General features: G+C 45.6%; 1 protein-coding gene across 3 annotated transcripts in view; it reads left to right on the top strand.

Moving 5' to 3' along the window:
* The window catches only part of Usp39 (ubiquitin specific peptidase 39), a 32,379-nt gene extending 21,518 nt beyond the window's left edge, over positions 1-10,861 (top strand). The window contains exons 8-13 of one of the 3 annotated variants that reach the window (XR_015685424.1): positions 1,318-1,385; positions 2,129-2,317; positions 4,937-7,837; positions 8,150-8,927; positions 9,824-9,910; positions 10,393-10,857. Coding sequence is in view for 2 of the 3 variants with exons in the window: in NM_001106597.2 (NP_001100067.1) it covers positions 1,318-1,385; positions 2,129-2,317; positions 4,937-5,079; positions 8,792-8,927; positions 9,824-9,910; positions 10,624-10,683 (683 nt within the window). In the remaining variant the exon portion in view is untranslated. 3 annotated transcript variants of the gene reach the window in all.
* Positions 10,862-14,398: the final 3,537 nt, after the last annotated feature.

Raw genomic sequence — 14,398 nt, 5'->3', positions numbered from 1 at the left:
TATGTGTGTGTGTTTTGAGATAGGGTCTTGCCATGTTGCCTAGGCTGCCTCACATTCCCAGTCTTCCTGTTTGCACTGCCTGAGAATAGGCTTGTCCCACCCAGCTCTCTTGTCCTCTGTGTTCTGACGGCTTTGCTGGTGAAGGAGCGTAGGTGAAGGAGTGTAGTGTTTTGCTCTAGAATGCTCTGCCCCATCTATGGGGTACACTCAACCATGCTCATTCTCTCAGGCCTCCAACTTGTGTCTCACTGGGATTCTAGGAGCCCGTGAGCTTTGCAGTTTTCCTTGGGTTTTTGTTTACTGTGTTGTGTTGGTTATTTTTCTCATGTACAATGTGGGTTCTGCATTGCCTCCCTTCGAAGGTACTGTGTGATTATGAGAAATGTCTTGGTTGAACTGCTTTTCACCGTGTGTGTGCGCATGTGTGCGCGTGTGTTTGTGCACGAGTGTGCTGTGGAGGTTCAGGACTGGTATTAGGTGAAGACTCTTTACCCGACTTTGTTTAGCATGCAGTGCTGGGGATCAAACCCAGGTCTTCGTGTGTGGTGGGAAGCTCCATATTGATCAGACCATCTCCCTCTGCTTATTTTTTTGTAGTTTAGTTTCTTGTTTTGAGGCAGGGTCTCATGTAATAGAAGTTGCCTTTGAACTATTGATCTTCCTGCTTCCACCTCCCAAGTGATGGGATTACAGGTGTGAGCCACCATACCCAGTTCTATGCCCAGTTTTAACTGATAGTTTTAAAAATTATTAAGTATTTCATATGCATGAATAATTTGCCTGCTTTTTGCCTTGTGTTTCATGTGTGTGCCTAGTGCTCTCAGAGGTCAAAAGATGGTATTGGAGCCCCTGGAACTAGAGTTATGGGTGATTGTGGGCCATTGTGTGGGTGCTGGGAATCAAACCTGGGTTCTCTCTGTAAGAGCAACAAGTGCTCTAAGCTTCTGTGCCAGCTCTTCAGCACTCATGCTCACTACCACTGTCCTTCTGTCTGTCTGTCTGTGTTCCTTTCCCTCACTTCTCCCTCCACCCCTCCCTCAATCCCTTCCTCGATATGCATGTGTAAATCGCTCATTCATTTCAAATGAGCCAGCCCACTGTTGAAAGAGTGTCTATCCTGTGGAAGAGCTACAGTGTAATTAGATAATTATACATCACCTTGATGATAGCTGGTATGAAGGGAGGCTCCTTGCTTAGAGAGAGCTTGATTCTTACACCAGGAGGTTCTTGTTTGTACCTGAAATGAATTTAGAAGTTGGGGGTGTGTGCCTGTTGTGCTTTCTGGCCTCACACACTTTGTATTCTTTACTTGTACAGCTATTGTGAATGATGTTTTCCAGGGATCAATGAGAATTTTCACCAAAAAGCTTCCTCATCCTGATCTGGTGAGTGTCCAGAACAAGAGTTTTAGCTTGCTATATGCTACCTCAGGGGCGTGGGAAAGCACAGGAGCACAGAGAGTGGACAGAGTGTATACCATGAAGAAGTTCCACAAAACACTCACAGCCCTGGCCTTATTGTGGTAATGTGCTGTGGCCTCAGAGTTTGTGGTTGTGTTGGCTAAAGTGGTCTGACCACTAAGTGTTACTGGTATGTTTTCCAGAAGGCTCAGCCAAGGTTCTTCTGTAATCTGAGAACTTTTCAAATGGTCTGGTATATAAATAAAACCAGAAGGTGAATAGCAATTTTTTCTTTAAAAGTTATAAATAAATTAATGGGCGTGACTGTGTCGTTTCTAAACACATATGTCACTATACTTGGTTCTAATTAATCCCTCTTTTGATGTCCCCTGTTCCCAGTGCCCTCTTCCTGGAAGGTTTCTCCACAAATAGTTCCTCTTTTTGCTTCATGTCACAAATACTCAATCACCCTCCTCCTGTTCAGTGATCCCTTTCCAGTTTCATGACCACACATGCATGCGTGGGCCACCAGTTTCTGAATGAGCATTGTCAGTGGTAGTTTCGAATACAGCTCCTTGGGCTCCAGACTAGAGAAGGTGTGAGTACACTTCCACACAGGAGCGCCATGTCCTCTGTGGGTTAGCTCCGTGATCTCTTCCCACACACTGAGGGTTAGCTCCATGCTCACTCTCCTGTCCTCTCTCATCCTCTCATCTTATCCTTTCCAGCCAGCGGAAGAGAAAGAGCAGCTGCTCCATAATGAGGAGTACCAAGAGACAATGGTGGAGTCCACGTTCATGTACCTGACGCTCGACCTTCCCACTGCTCCACTCTATAAGGACGAGAAGGAGCAGCTCATTATCCCGCAAGTGCCACTCTTCAACATCCTGGCCAAGTTCAACGGCATCACGGAGAAGGTAACTGAGTCGCTTTGTTTCTAACTTTCATCCTTTCGCAGTGTTAACAGCAGGGCCTTGGAAGAAGGCAAGCACTCCACAGACAGGGTACTCCCAGCCGCCTTGTCTTTTCATATTTCAGAGTCAGCACATACATTTCATATACTTTCTCTAAGTGCGTTGTCTTTTTCAAGCCTCCCAGCTTCTGGTGTTTAGGGCTCTCTCTCTTTCTTTCTTTCTCTCTCTCTCTCTCTTTCTTTCTTTCTTTCTTTCTTTCTTTCTTTCTTTCTTTCTTTCTTTCTTTCCTTCTTTCCTTCTTTCCTTCTTTCCTTCTTTCCTTCTTTCTTTCACTCATTCAAGATTTTTATTTATTTATTACATATTAGTACACTGTGGCTGTCTTCAGAGACACCAGAAGAGGGCATCAGATTTCATTACAGCTGGTTGTGAGTCACCACGTGGTTGCTGGGAATTGAACTCAGGACCTCTGGAAGAGCAGTTGGTGTAGAGCTCCTTACATGGTTCATGCCTGCTTTTGAGTACTGTAGAGAACGGTAGAAATTTAGACGTTTGGAAACAGTAAATACAGAGATCTCACCTTTTAAAACTTACTATTTTTATTCTGTTTTGTTTTTGAGTTAGGACTTATATAGCCAGGTTAGCCTAGAACTTGCTGTAGAATGAACCTTGGACTCCTGACTCGCCTTCCAACACTCAAGTGCTGGCTTACAAGTGTAGGCCACCATTTCCAGTGCTGACAATTGTTTTTAATATGTCTATTTGCTCTTGATTTTTGTTAATAATATGGGTGCATACTCATAAGGAACAAATTGTTGGTAATATTGGAAATGATGACCCTGGTCTGTTGGGAAGATGTCTCCTGAGGCAGGGTGGGGTGGGGACCCTGTTCCCTCGCCACTCTTTTGCAGTAGTGTTTTCTTCTTCTGAGCTGGAGGGGCAGTGTTGGCCACGTACCCTTATTTTTCTCGACAAGTTATTCCGTTTTATTTTACTAACATTTTAGAGGAAGCACCAAAGCCCTTCCTTTGTAAAGGTTACTAGATGACCTTCTAATGACTGCTGTTTGGAAAGGAAGCAGGTCTGTAGTCCCTCACTTAGAGAGTCAGAGTCTCTCGTTTGCTGTTAGTAAGGCCATTGTCCGATGGTTTTGAAGAAGGCACATTCTGATTGTTAACCAGCATTTTCTCAAGTGTTAGTGAGACGGCCCAGCAGGTAAAAGCACTTAGGACGTAAGCCTAGAGACCCTAGATCAGTGCATGCAGCCCATAGTGGGAGGGAAGCACGGACTCCGGGAAATTGTCCTCTGCCTTCCAGATGCGAATTGTAGCACATGCACACTCACATTCATCCAACATCCCCCCCCCTTTCTCTTTCTCTCTCATGCACACACTCAAGTGTACACACACACATGTAATAAATTGAAAGTATTTTCTATTTTCTTGGGCAACTTGTGGATTTCAAGTCTGTTTTCATCCTCAGAACTTGGTCAGTTCAGAGGGAAGCCTTGTTTGGTTGTTTCTTTCTGCTTATGATTACTCTTTTACTCCTATTTCTTAACTAAATGTGAACTTTTTTTTTTTTTTTTTTTTTTTTTTTTTTTTTTTGCCATGCTAAGGTTTGGCCTCATGTATGCTAGGTAAGTGCTCTACTGGGCTATATCCCCAGACAAGGATAAAAAATTTGTATTAAGAAACAACTATTTGGGTTGGGGATTTAGCTCAGTGGTAGAGCGCTTGCCTAGGAAGTGCAAGGCCCTGGGTTTGGTCCCCAGCTCCGAAAAAAGAACCAAAAAAAAAAAAAAAAGAAACAACTATTCACAGTACTAGAAAGATGGCTCTGGGATTGAGAGTATTGTTCTTGTGAGAACCTAGGTTCAATTTCCAACTCCCACATGGTGCTTTATGACCATCTGTATGTAGCTCCAGTTCTGGGGAGTTGGTGCCTTCTGGTGTCTGTGGGCACACATGGTTCACAGACAGGCAACACATAAAAGAAAAGAAAAGCACCTCAGTTCACCAGCTTTACACCCCGTGGCCTAGACAGATGCCCTGGCCCTTCCCTTTCTCCTCGGGCCATGCAGAGTGAGCTTACAGGACATGTGACCCACTAGACTGCTTACAAAGCCAGAAGATTTTTTTCTCAGATGCGCACTTTGGTTTGAGATACATCAGTGCTTCCTATATGCTGAGCACAGGGTTTTCTTATACCCCAGCACAGGTCTTTAACGCAGGAGTGGTGTAAGAAAAGTCGACGACCACGTCCTTTGGAATACTGAGGGTGCTTCACTGCTGCTAAGTCAAGACATTTTTCTCTGTTTTGAGTAAAGTAAGATCTGTGTGGTGGAAATTCAGCTTTTAACTGATGTTTAATTAGCTAGTTAGTTGTGTTTGCCCACACAGCAGTGTGATCATACCCTGGCTGACACGGCCCGTTGTCAAGGTCTCTTACTTAATGTTTGCCACACTGCTGATTTTAGCCTCTTTTGTGATTTCTGAGACTGGGTATCTTTTGAAGTCTAGGTGTGATACAGAGTTATGTTTAAAAACCAGAACAAAGGTCAGGCGGTCATTCTGGTACCTCCTGAGTGCTGGCACTGATGACATCAAATTGTCTTTGTAGGAATACAAGACTTATAAGGAGAACTTCCTGAAGCGCTTCCAGCTCACCAAGCTGCCTCCATATCTAATCTTTTGCATCAAGAGATTTACAAAGAACAACTTCTTCGTGGAGAAGAATCCAACAATTGTCAATTTCCCTATCACGTGTGTATCACCTTGCTTCACTGTGGTGGGGTCCCCCACCTCTTTCTCTTTGAGACAGGGTCTTAGGTAGCCCCGGCTGTCCATGGACTTGACAAATGATCTTGAACTCCTGAAACTCTTGCCTCAGCCTTCCAAATCTGTAGCCGCCATCTATGGCCAGGAGTTTAGACATCCTTCCATATTGTTTCTTTTGGATTGACCTGGTTGGGATTGCAAAAAGCACCTTCCTACATCATAGATATGAGGGGCTTGCTAGAAGGATGTTCCAAAGGTGACTCCCTAAAGGAAGATGCTTCCCTAGACCCAGCCATTTATTTACTTGTTTGTTTGCTTATTTGAGACTCAATCTCATGTAGCCCATACTGGCTTTGAAGTCACTGTAATCTAAGATGACCTTGGACCTTTGATTCTCCCGCCTCCTGCCTCCCAAGTTCTGTAATTACAAGCATGTAACAGCACACTGCCATAAATTACAAATTTTAATATGGGACTTCTTAATCTACCCTGTAGTTGAATTCTCATGACTCTTGTGAAGGAGCTGGAAGGATCCCAGATGACTTTAGTCGGCTGCCTTCTCATTCAGAAAGACCTCACTAGGGTAGACGATTGTTTTTCAGATCTGAAGAGCCAAGGTTTTTAATTTTTTAATTAAATTTTAAAAATTATGTTAAAAATAATTTGCATGCAAATAAGTCTGTATCATATGCATGCCTGGTACCCATAGAGGCCAGGAGAAGGCATTAAATTCCCTGTAACTGGAGTTGTAGACACTTGTGAGCCCCCATGTGGGTTCCAGGAATCAAACCATATTCTTCTGGAAGAGCACCTAGTTACCCTAACTGCTAAGCCATCTGTCCAGCTCCAAGAGACTGTGTTCATGTGATCTGAAGAAGTTCTCTGAGAACATGGAGAAAGCCCATGGCAGTCTGACGTGAGTGTGTCAGCATCTGGTGGTGAGGAGGTTGCAGGTAGGGCAGTGTCTAAGACAGACTAGCGGAGAAAAGGCTTTGCCTGAGCATAAGATGTTTGACTCGGGGATGTCTAGAATATGTTCAGCTTTCCAGGGACAGGGAAGTTGTACATTTTTGTCTGTGTAACAAAGCTGTTTGGGGGTTGGGGATTTAGCTCAGCGGTAGAGCGCTTGCCTACCGAGCGCAAGGCCCTGGGTTCGGTCCCCAGCTCCGGAAAAAAAAAAAGAAACAAACAAACAAACAAACAAAGCCGTTTGGGGCAGTAGTGGACGGGTGCTTCCCTCTTGGATTCTTTTCTTCCCATTTCCTCTCACTTTCCCCAAGTACAAGGACTGCCAGTTTTCCTTTGAATATATTTCCAGTTCTGAGTTCTGTTCAATCTAAAGTCTTAGGCTGGGGAGATGGCTTAGTGGGTAAAGTGCACTCTGGGCTGTAAGACTGAGATTGCATGAGTCCTAAGGCTCCCTCCAGGTAGGCTTTCTCTTTGAATGGATTCCACCCTTCCTGAGGATCTGTGGCAGTAGACAGTAAGGAGAGGACGTCCTGGGGGTCCTCTCCTTAATTACTAGAGACTGAGTCAGGCAGGCAGCTTCGGTGCTGGGTGAGCGCTGTATCACAGAGCTTTATCTGAATTTTATCTAAGTTTTTTCTAAGATTTGGAGACAGGATCTTGCTTTGAAGCTCAGGCCTGGTCTTTGCTGAACCCTGGCTCAACCTCCTCAACCTGCGATTCTAAGTGTGTGACAGCTGCCACGTAGGAGAATTTCTTAGGAATACAAGAGAATTCCCTTTTTTCCTTTTTAAAGGATATTATACAGTTTTTAAAATTATGTGTATGAATGTATTACCTGCATGTATGTCTGTTTATGGTGTGCATGTGGAGCCCATGGAGGCCAGAAGAGGTCATTGGACCTTCAGGAACTGGAGTTACAGATGGTTGTGAACCATGTAGGTGTAGAGAAATGAACCTGGGATGTCTGCAAGAGCAGTCAGTGCTCTTAACCTCTGGGCCGTCTCTCCAGCCCCTCCTTCCCACACTTTTCTTCCTGTTCTTCGCACCATCCTGTTTGTGTGACAAGTAGAACAAAGTAAGGAACACAGAAGCCATCTGCCTGTTCTTTTTAGTGGACTCCAGAAGCACTGTCTTTCAAATTCCATCAGCCAGGGTATATGTCAGAGCAGCCTCCTGTGAGTTGCCACCATCACCAGTCTGCTCCTGAGAGCAGGAGTGCTTCCGCTGCAGGGCGCCGCTGTGGGTGGATGGGCCGCTGCGGGTGCTTCTGTTGAGAAGCTGCCGGAACTTCTTACCCTGCTAGCTTTTCTTTTGGGCTTGGCGTGTTTTTGTCTTCTTATCTGTCTGTGCATTTGTGCATCTGGGAGTTGTGACTTGAGTAGTTTGTCCTTTGGAAAGCTTGCTCCAGGAAAGTTAGAAAACAGGAGGTCTATTCTTAGAATAGGGCTCCATGACTTCTTTATTAACATTTTATCTATTTTGTTTATGGGTATCTGTGAGCCTGGACACATGTGGGAAGCCGAGAATGAGGTATACGATTAATTTCTCCTCTTTCACTGTGTGGATCAAACTCGGGCCACCAGGCTTGCATGGCCAACACTTTATCAATTGCTTCATTTCCCTAATTGTTTTAAAAAAAAACCCTTATTGAGACAGGGTCTCTACATAGTTTTTCTGGCTCTCATATGTAGGCCAGGCTGACTGAACTCCTAGAGATCCTCCTGCCTCTTCCTCACAAAGGTGTATGGAGGCATGAAATGGGAGTTTATTCAAGGCTTCTAGATTAGGAAACCAGCACTGAAGAAAACAATGGATCCAGAAAGTATACATCACTTTATGTATATGAGTGTTTTCATCAGCATGTGTGTTTGTACACTGCATGTGTGGCTTTGCCTTTGAAAAGCAGAAGATGGCATTGAGAGACCTTGTATAAAAAATAAGGAAGAGAGAAACTGAGGAAGACACTGGGTGTTGATCTCTCACCTGTACAGGCATTCATATCCATCTGCATGTGCACACAGGAACATACACCACACATACAAAGGAACAGAAGGCAGCCAGCTCTCTGGACCCTTTTTTTCTTCAGTGCTGGTTTCCTAGTCTGGAAGCCGTGAATAAACTCCCATTTCATACCTTTGCTAATTATGTGAGCTGTGTTGCTTGCAATGATTTTGCCTCTAACTTCACTGAAAGAAAATGAAAGTAAGGGCCTTAAAAATAAAAAGCTGATGGTTTGCCTAGTGTTCAGATTAGATGGTTGCAGTGGTGACCTAGCATGTGGTCATTCTTCTTCCTGTAGGCCTGAGGGCACAGGACAGGCGCTGCCTGAGTCCTGGAGCTGCAAGGTGGCTCCAGCTAGGCCCGAGGTGAAGCCCTGCTGCCCCAGCTCATTACTCCCAGGGTAGCTAGTGGGGTCACATTCCTGTGTAACCTGCTTAGATTCACAGCTGTCATGTATGTGACAGCCAAGATTCCCGTTTAGATCCAGGCGAGCAGAGATCCTGCACTTCTGGCACCTAGACATGGTTCTAAAGGGTGTTTTCCTGATATAAGTAGTTGCTGTTGAGAAATGTAAAATTCAACTCACTGGAACATTTTTGGCACTGTAAACCTTCCTAGAGCGAGGACCCTAAAGTAACTGTCAGTCACTCTGTGGTTCATTTGTTCCTGTGTAGGGATTTCTCTAACTTGATAGCCATGGTCTGACTTATTTATTTTGTGTCTCCAGAAATGTGGATCTGAGAGAATACTTATCTGAAGAAGTCCAAGCAGTCCACAAGAACACCACCTATGACCTCATCGCCAACATTGTGCATGATGGCAAGCCTTCTGAGGGCTCCTACAGGATCCATGTGCTTCATCATGTGAGTGAGTGAGTGGCCCCTGGCTGGCATGGCACAGAGCTGCAAAATAGCATTGTTCCTCTGGTGGCTTTGAGTTTGTTTGCCTTTTTTGGGCAACCTTGCCTAAGTACTCCAGCAACCTTGCCTAAGCTCGTGCATGCAGCATGCTGTGAGGAAGGTTGGCTGTGTCGGCATCACTGATCGCAGGCCAGGAAACAGTGTAGGTGCTGAGCAGTGCCCACCAAGACGCCTTACTTTATTCTGGGGTGAGGGTAGGAGGGAGAATGTCTACTTTTAGGTTCTTAGCAGCTAGCTTCATGTACTTTTTTTAGGAGTTTGTCTGTTTTACCTTTTGGGGGCCGGGGGCAGGAAAAAAGACATTAGAGATTAGAGGGCTTTCTCCTTTTTCCTCTTGAGTGGCCACACAAATTCCTTTTCAGAAGGGTAGAAATGGGTCTGGGGATTTAGCTCAAGTGATAGGGTATCCAGTATGCACAAAGCCTAGGCTTGATTCCAACACCACATAACTGGGGGTAGTGGCATACACTTACAATGCCAGCACTCCTGAGGTAGAAGCAGGAGACTCAAGTTCAAGGCCCTCCTTGGCTAAAGAGAAAATCTGATGCTAGGCTGGGTTATGTGAAGACACCCTTACATACAAACACACATACAGAAAGGACAGAAAGGAAACCAAAATGTTTGGGACTTTATTGTACTTCAAAATCTCCTCTACAAGACTGAGGTTGCCTGGACTATTCCTTGAATCGGGTCTAGCCAAGGTTATGAGGCATCCTCGTGACTCTTGTTGATGTTTAGTGGCCATTCTGATGTTTCTGACTCCTGGCTGTGATCATTTTTACACCTTACACTTGACATTTTTGGAGAGGTGTTAACCCAACTCTTTATGCTTTGTGCAGGGGACAGGCAAGTGGTATGAACTACAAGACCTCCAGGTGACGGACATTCTGCCCCAGATGATCACCCTGTCTGAGGCGTACATTCAGGTGGGTGTGGGCCAACACAGCAAGTGGAACTGCTGTAGAGTCTTGCTTGCAGGCCCTGGTGCTTTGAGTGTAAGGAGATCAGATTATGTGGCTCCAGAAGTCAATCAGACTTTCAGAAAGGAAGAGTATAGAAGCCCATCAGTCAACAAGAAGTGTGTTTGCGGCTTTGTGAGTTTAGCAGAGATCTGTAACTCTAGTTCTAGAAAATCCAAAGTCTTTTCTGACTTTTGTGCACACCATGAATGTACACGGTAGGCACATACGTACATGCAGGTGAAACACTCATACACATTGAATAATAAATCTGGAAGAGAAGCCGGGGGTGGGGGGGAAATGAAAGTGGAGTGAAAGGTGTGTGGCGGAGGTGCGGATCACTTTTGAGACTGTGGCATGTGTTCTGGGCGTCCTACTGTCTGTTGTCTGCACAGAATAGTTACTTGCTATAACTGACTGACGAGATCCTCACTTTCCATTTCTGACAGATTTGGAAGAGGCGGGATAATGATGAAACCAACCAGCAGGGGGCTTGAATGCCTTTTCTGGGGTTTGCTCCCAGGGGCTATGGCTGAAGACGATAAATAAAAATACTGAAGCTGTAGCTGAACAGGACTGAAGAGTCCTGCCCTAGCCCAGTTTTTATGGATTCTGGCTGCATCACCATGAAGGAGCCTGTCTGCCCTGGTGTCCTGTGCTGTCTCTGCTGCTCTCTGCAGCACACGCCTTCCCTTTCAGCATCAGCAGGCAGAACTCTTACAGATGGATGCCTTATTTGAATTGCTGCAAGTATCAAAGAACAGAAAGTTCCGTGGAAACATCAAGTCTTGAGATTCTAGGAGTAAACATGGAGTCAGCAGCACCCTTATGCCATAGGTAGATGGTTTTCCTGTAGTTCCCTCCATCTCCTCGTGGGACCTTTGGGATGGATTAAATGTCCTCCTGTTTTTAAACCAGGCTCTTGTTTTATAGACCTCATTTAGGCTTGTTAAGAGTTCCATACGTACATGCAGGTGAAACACTCATACACATTGAATAATAAATCTGGAAGAGAAGCCGGGGTGGGTGGGAATGAAAGTGGAGTGAAAGGGACTGTGGCGGAGGTGCGGACTCTCCCACACATCATGTGATTAGCAGTGGTGGCAGGCGCCTGCAGGTATTGACTCCGGGAAGGTTGGGACTGGGGACGGCCTCAGCGGAGAACACTTGCTTCTTAGCACCAGGCCCTGTGCTCTGCTCTAAGCGCTGGGAAGAGATTGAAAATAAAGCTGGGAGCTGGTGAGATGGCTCAGCTGGTAAAGTGCCCACCTTACAGCATTCAGTCCCTCAAACCCATGAACAAAAGGAAGCGAGAAGCAGCATGGCGTGCCTGCTTGTAAAAAAGCAACAGGAAAGCAGGCAGCCCCCTGGGCTTGCTGGGCTGCTGAGCGAGGGTCTCAAAAGGCAATGCAAACAGTGCGTGGGGAATGACCGCTGAGGTTCTTCTCTGGCTTCATATGCACACGTACTCATAAGCATGCATACTCCCCACACGAATGTACCCAAAACATGCACATGCACAGGACACACATTGAGTGTGTGCACAGAGCTTGATGGGATGGCACCTGCTGCAGTCCCAGCACTTGGGGTGGAGGCAGGGGACTGGGAGGTAAGGATATCCTGTGAACACTAGAAGACCCTGTTTCAAAAACCAACAAAAATGCTGAGCTTCTGGGTTGTTTGGGACTTGGTGATGGGGACTTGAACAGGGCCTTGTGTTAGGCAAATGCTCTGCCTGCCACTGAGGTCCACAGGAGAAAGGAGCAGTACAGATTACAGAGCAACTTGTGTAAGAGTCTTATTCATCTCCTACCAGGAAATCTGTGTATTTTTACATATGTGAACACAAACGGTTCTGAATAATATATAATAAAATGCCTTGTGTTGGGGCTGGAGAGATGGTTCAGTGGTTAAAAGCTGCTTAATGGCTAAGCAGTTAATGGCTGTTCTTCCAGAGGACCTAGGTTCAAATCCCATCACCCACTTGGTAGCTTGCAACCATCTATAACTTCAGATGGCTCCGATGACCTCTTCTGGCTTTTGTGGGCAACAGGTACACATGATACACATACATACAGAAAAAAAAAGCCCATACAAGATAATTAAAACAATGTTTAAAATGGCTTGTATTGACAGTTTAAAATTTAGTCATTCATCTGAGGCCACAGATGAAATTGTATTTCTCAGTGAATGAGTTTTGACTCCAAGTAATTCTGTTTTCATCTGGAAGTAACTAATGTCTTACACATAGCTCTGGCTGGCCTGAAACTCACCTGTAGACTAGGCTGGCCTTGAACTTGTGGAGATCTGCCTGTCTCTGTAGCACTGGGACTAAAGGTGTGCTCAACCACTCTTGGTTCAGTCCTTTTTATTTAGTCTTTTGTGGTGACCTTTTCCCAGGGAGTGGCTTACAAACTTTGTCTTATCCTAAGCAGACTTTGTGTGTGCGTGTGCGCGCGCGCGTGTCTGTGTACCCTTTGAAGAAGCACTACTAGTCTGGATTGTTGACTGCTTTTCTGTGTTGGCATTGCTCCAAGTCTTTATAATTTCATTTCAACATCTGTGAAATCTGTCACTGTTGTATCCCCAACCATGGGCTCTCAGCTCACCATGTTGGCCACAATGAATTCTTGATGGGCCTGGGTTGTGGCTGCTCTTTTGCAGCACACCGTGGGCTCTTGCTGTGTGATTTCAAGGGATTGAAGGTATCGCAGATGCATGTGGAGGTCAGAGGGCAATTTGTGGGAGTCAGTTCTCTCCGTCCACATGGTTCCCAGGGAATCCACTGAGGTCATCAGCCATGGCAGCAGGTGCCTCTCCCTAGTGACCTAGTTTGCTTTCTAATGCTGTAATAAAGATGGTGACCAAAAACGGCGTGGAAAGGAAGGGGTTATGTTATTTGGCTTATATATCCTGGTCTCAGTTCATTGAGGGAAACCAAGGCAGAAACGAAAGCAAGAGGCCATGGAGGAATGCTGTTTACTTACTGGTTTGCTCCCATGGCTTACTCATAGTACTTTCTCTATAACCAACCCAAGGTCCCCTGCTAAAGGGTCACACTGCCCATAGTGAGCGGGGTCCTTCATCAGTCATTAATCAAGAAAATGCCCTTCACAACTCTGTTATACGCCAAGCTGGTGGGGGCAATTCTTCAGTGGAGACCCCTTCTTCCCAGATGACTCTACCTGTGTCAAGTTGACCAAAGGCAGCCAGCCTGCTCACTGAGCCATTCTGCAGGCCCTAGGGCTCCTTTTTTTGTGTTTTATGATTCTGGCAGTGTTAGACATCGAACCTAGGCCATCATACATGCAACGCAAGGGCTCTGCCTCTAAAAATTTTACTTTTATCCTGATACCTTTTTATTTTTGAGATAAGGTCTTAAAAAATTGCCCCAGGCTTGCCTTGGACTTGTTAAACAGCTCAGACCACTCCTTGAACTGTAATCCTTCTACCTAAGCCTCCTTAGTTTCCCCTTTCCTAATGCAGGGAGGCAGGATTCTCTGGTTTTGAAGACTGAGTCCTTTGCTGTTGAGCACTGATCCCTCCTGGAACTTCTCTTTCTAGGGGATTATATTAGGGTTCTCTAGAGAAACAGAACCTATCTATGAACCCATACATATACATACACACACGTGTGTGCTCGTTAGATTGTCTTACACAATAAAAATGGTTTAGGCTGTCCAGCAACGCTTTCTGCATCCTGAAGAGGCTGAACCTCGTGGCTGGTTGCCCCACGAGGGTAGATGCCTCAGTAGTCCCAGTCCGACACTGAAGGCCTGGAGGATTCCTGAAGAGCTGCTGGTCTTCAGTCCTCATTGGAAGCCTAAAAAGTTCCTATGCCTGTGAAGGATGGTGGCAGCGGTAGCAGTAGAAATGGAGTTGATGCATTTACCAGCCAGGAGTAAAAGCAGTCAGCAAAAACCGCTCAAATTTCTGCTCAGACTTTCATCCTCATGTTTGTCTGGGACCCACTGTTACCCTCTCCCTGCCTTTCTTCTTTCCCTCAGTTACCTGAGTGACATAATGAAAACAGTGACTTTCAAGACAATCTGTACACGTACAAATATCTATTGTAAACTTCAAGTCTACAAGCCAAGGATTTGCATCTCACCCGCTGCTGTCTCAGAGTGGGGTGAGCAGAAGGCTTGCACTGGTGCTTTGGTGCTGGGGGTGGAGCTGGACAAAGGGTCTAGAAGGGCGGAGAGAGCACTGCGCTCCCTGTCTGAACTCCTGTCTGAATGCCCAGGGATTTATAGTACCCTCTTCAGACTGATGAGATTGTATGTAGTGGGTCTAGATTTTTTTTTTTCCCCAGAGCTGGGGACCGAACCCAGGGCCTTGCGCTTGCTAGGCAAGCACTCTACCTGAGCTAAATCCCCAACCCCGGGTCTAGATTTTCTATAGCAAGAGTAGTTTTTTATAATTAGAAATGTGACAATAGGTAAAGGGACAGTA

Source organism: Rattus norvegicus, chromosome 4, assembly GCF_021556685.1.
Source record: "Rattus norvegicus strain SHRSP/BbbUtx chromosome 4, alternate assembly SHRSP_T2T, whole genome shotgun sequence".
Classification (NCBI taxonomy): Eukaryota; Metazoa; Chordata; class Mammalia; order Rodentia; family Muridae; genus Rattus; species Rattus norvegicus.
The sequence above is the reverse complement of the archived record's forward strand: the minus strand, read 5'-3'. Positions and strand labels throughout refer to the sequence as shown.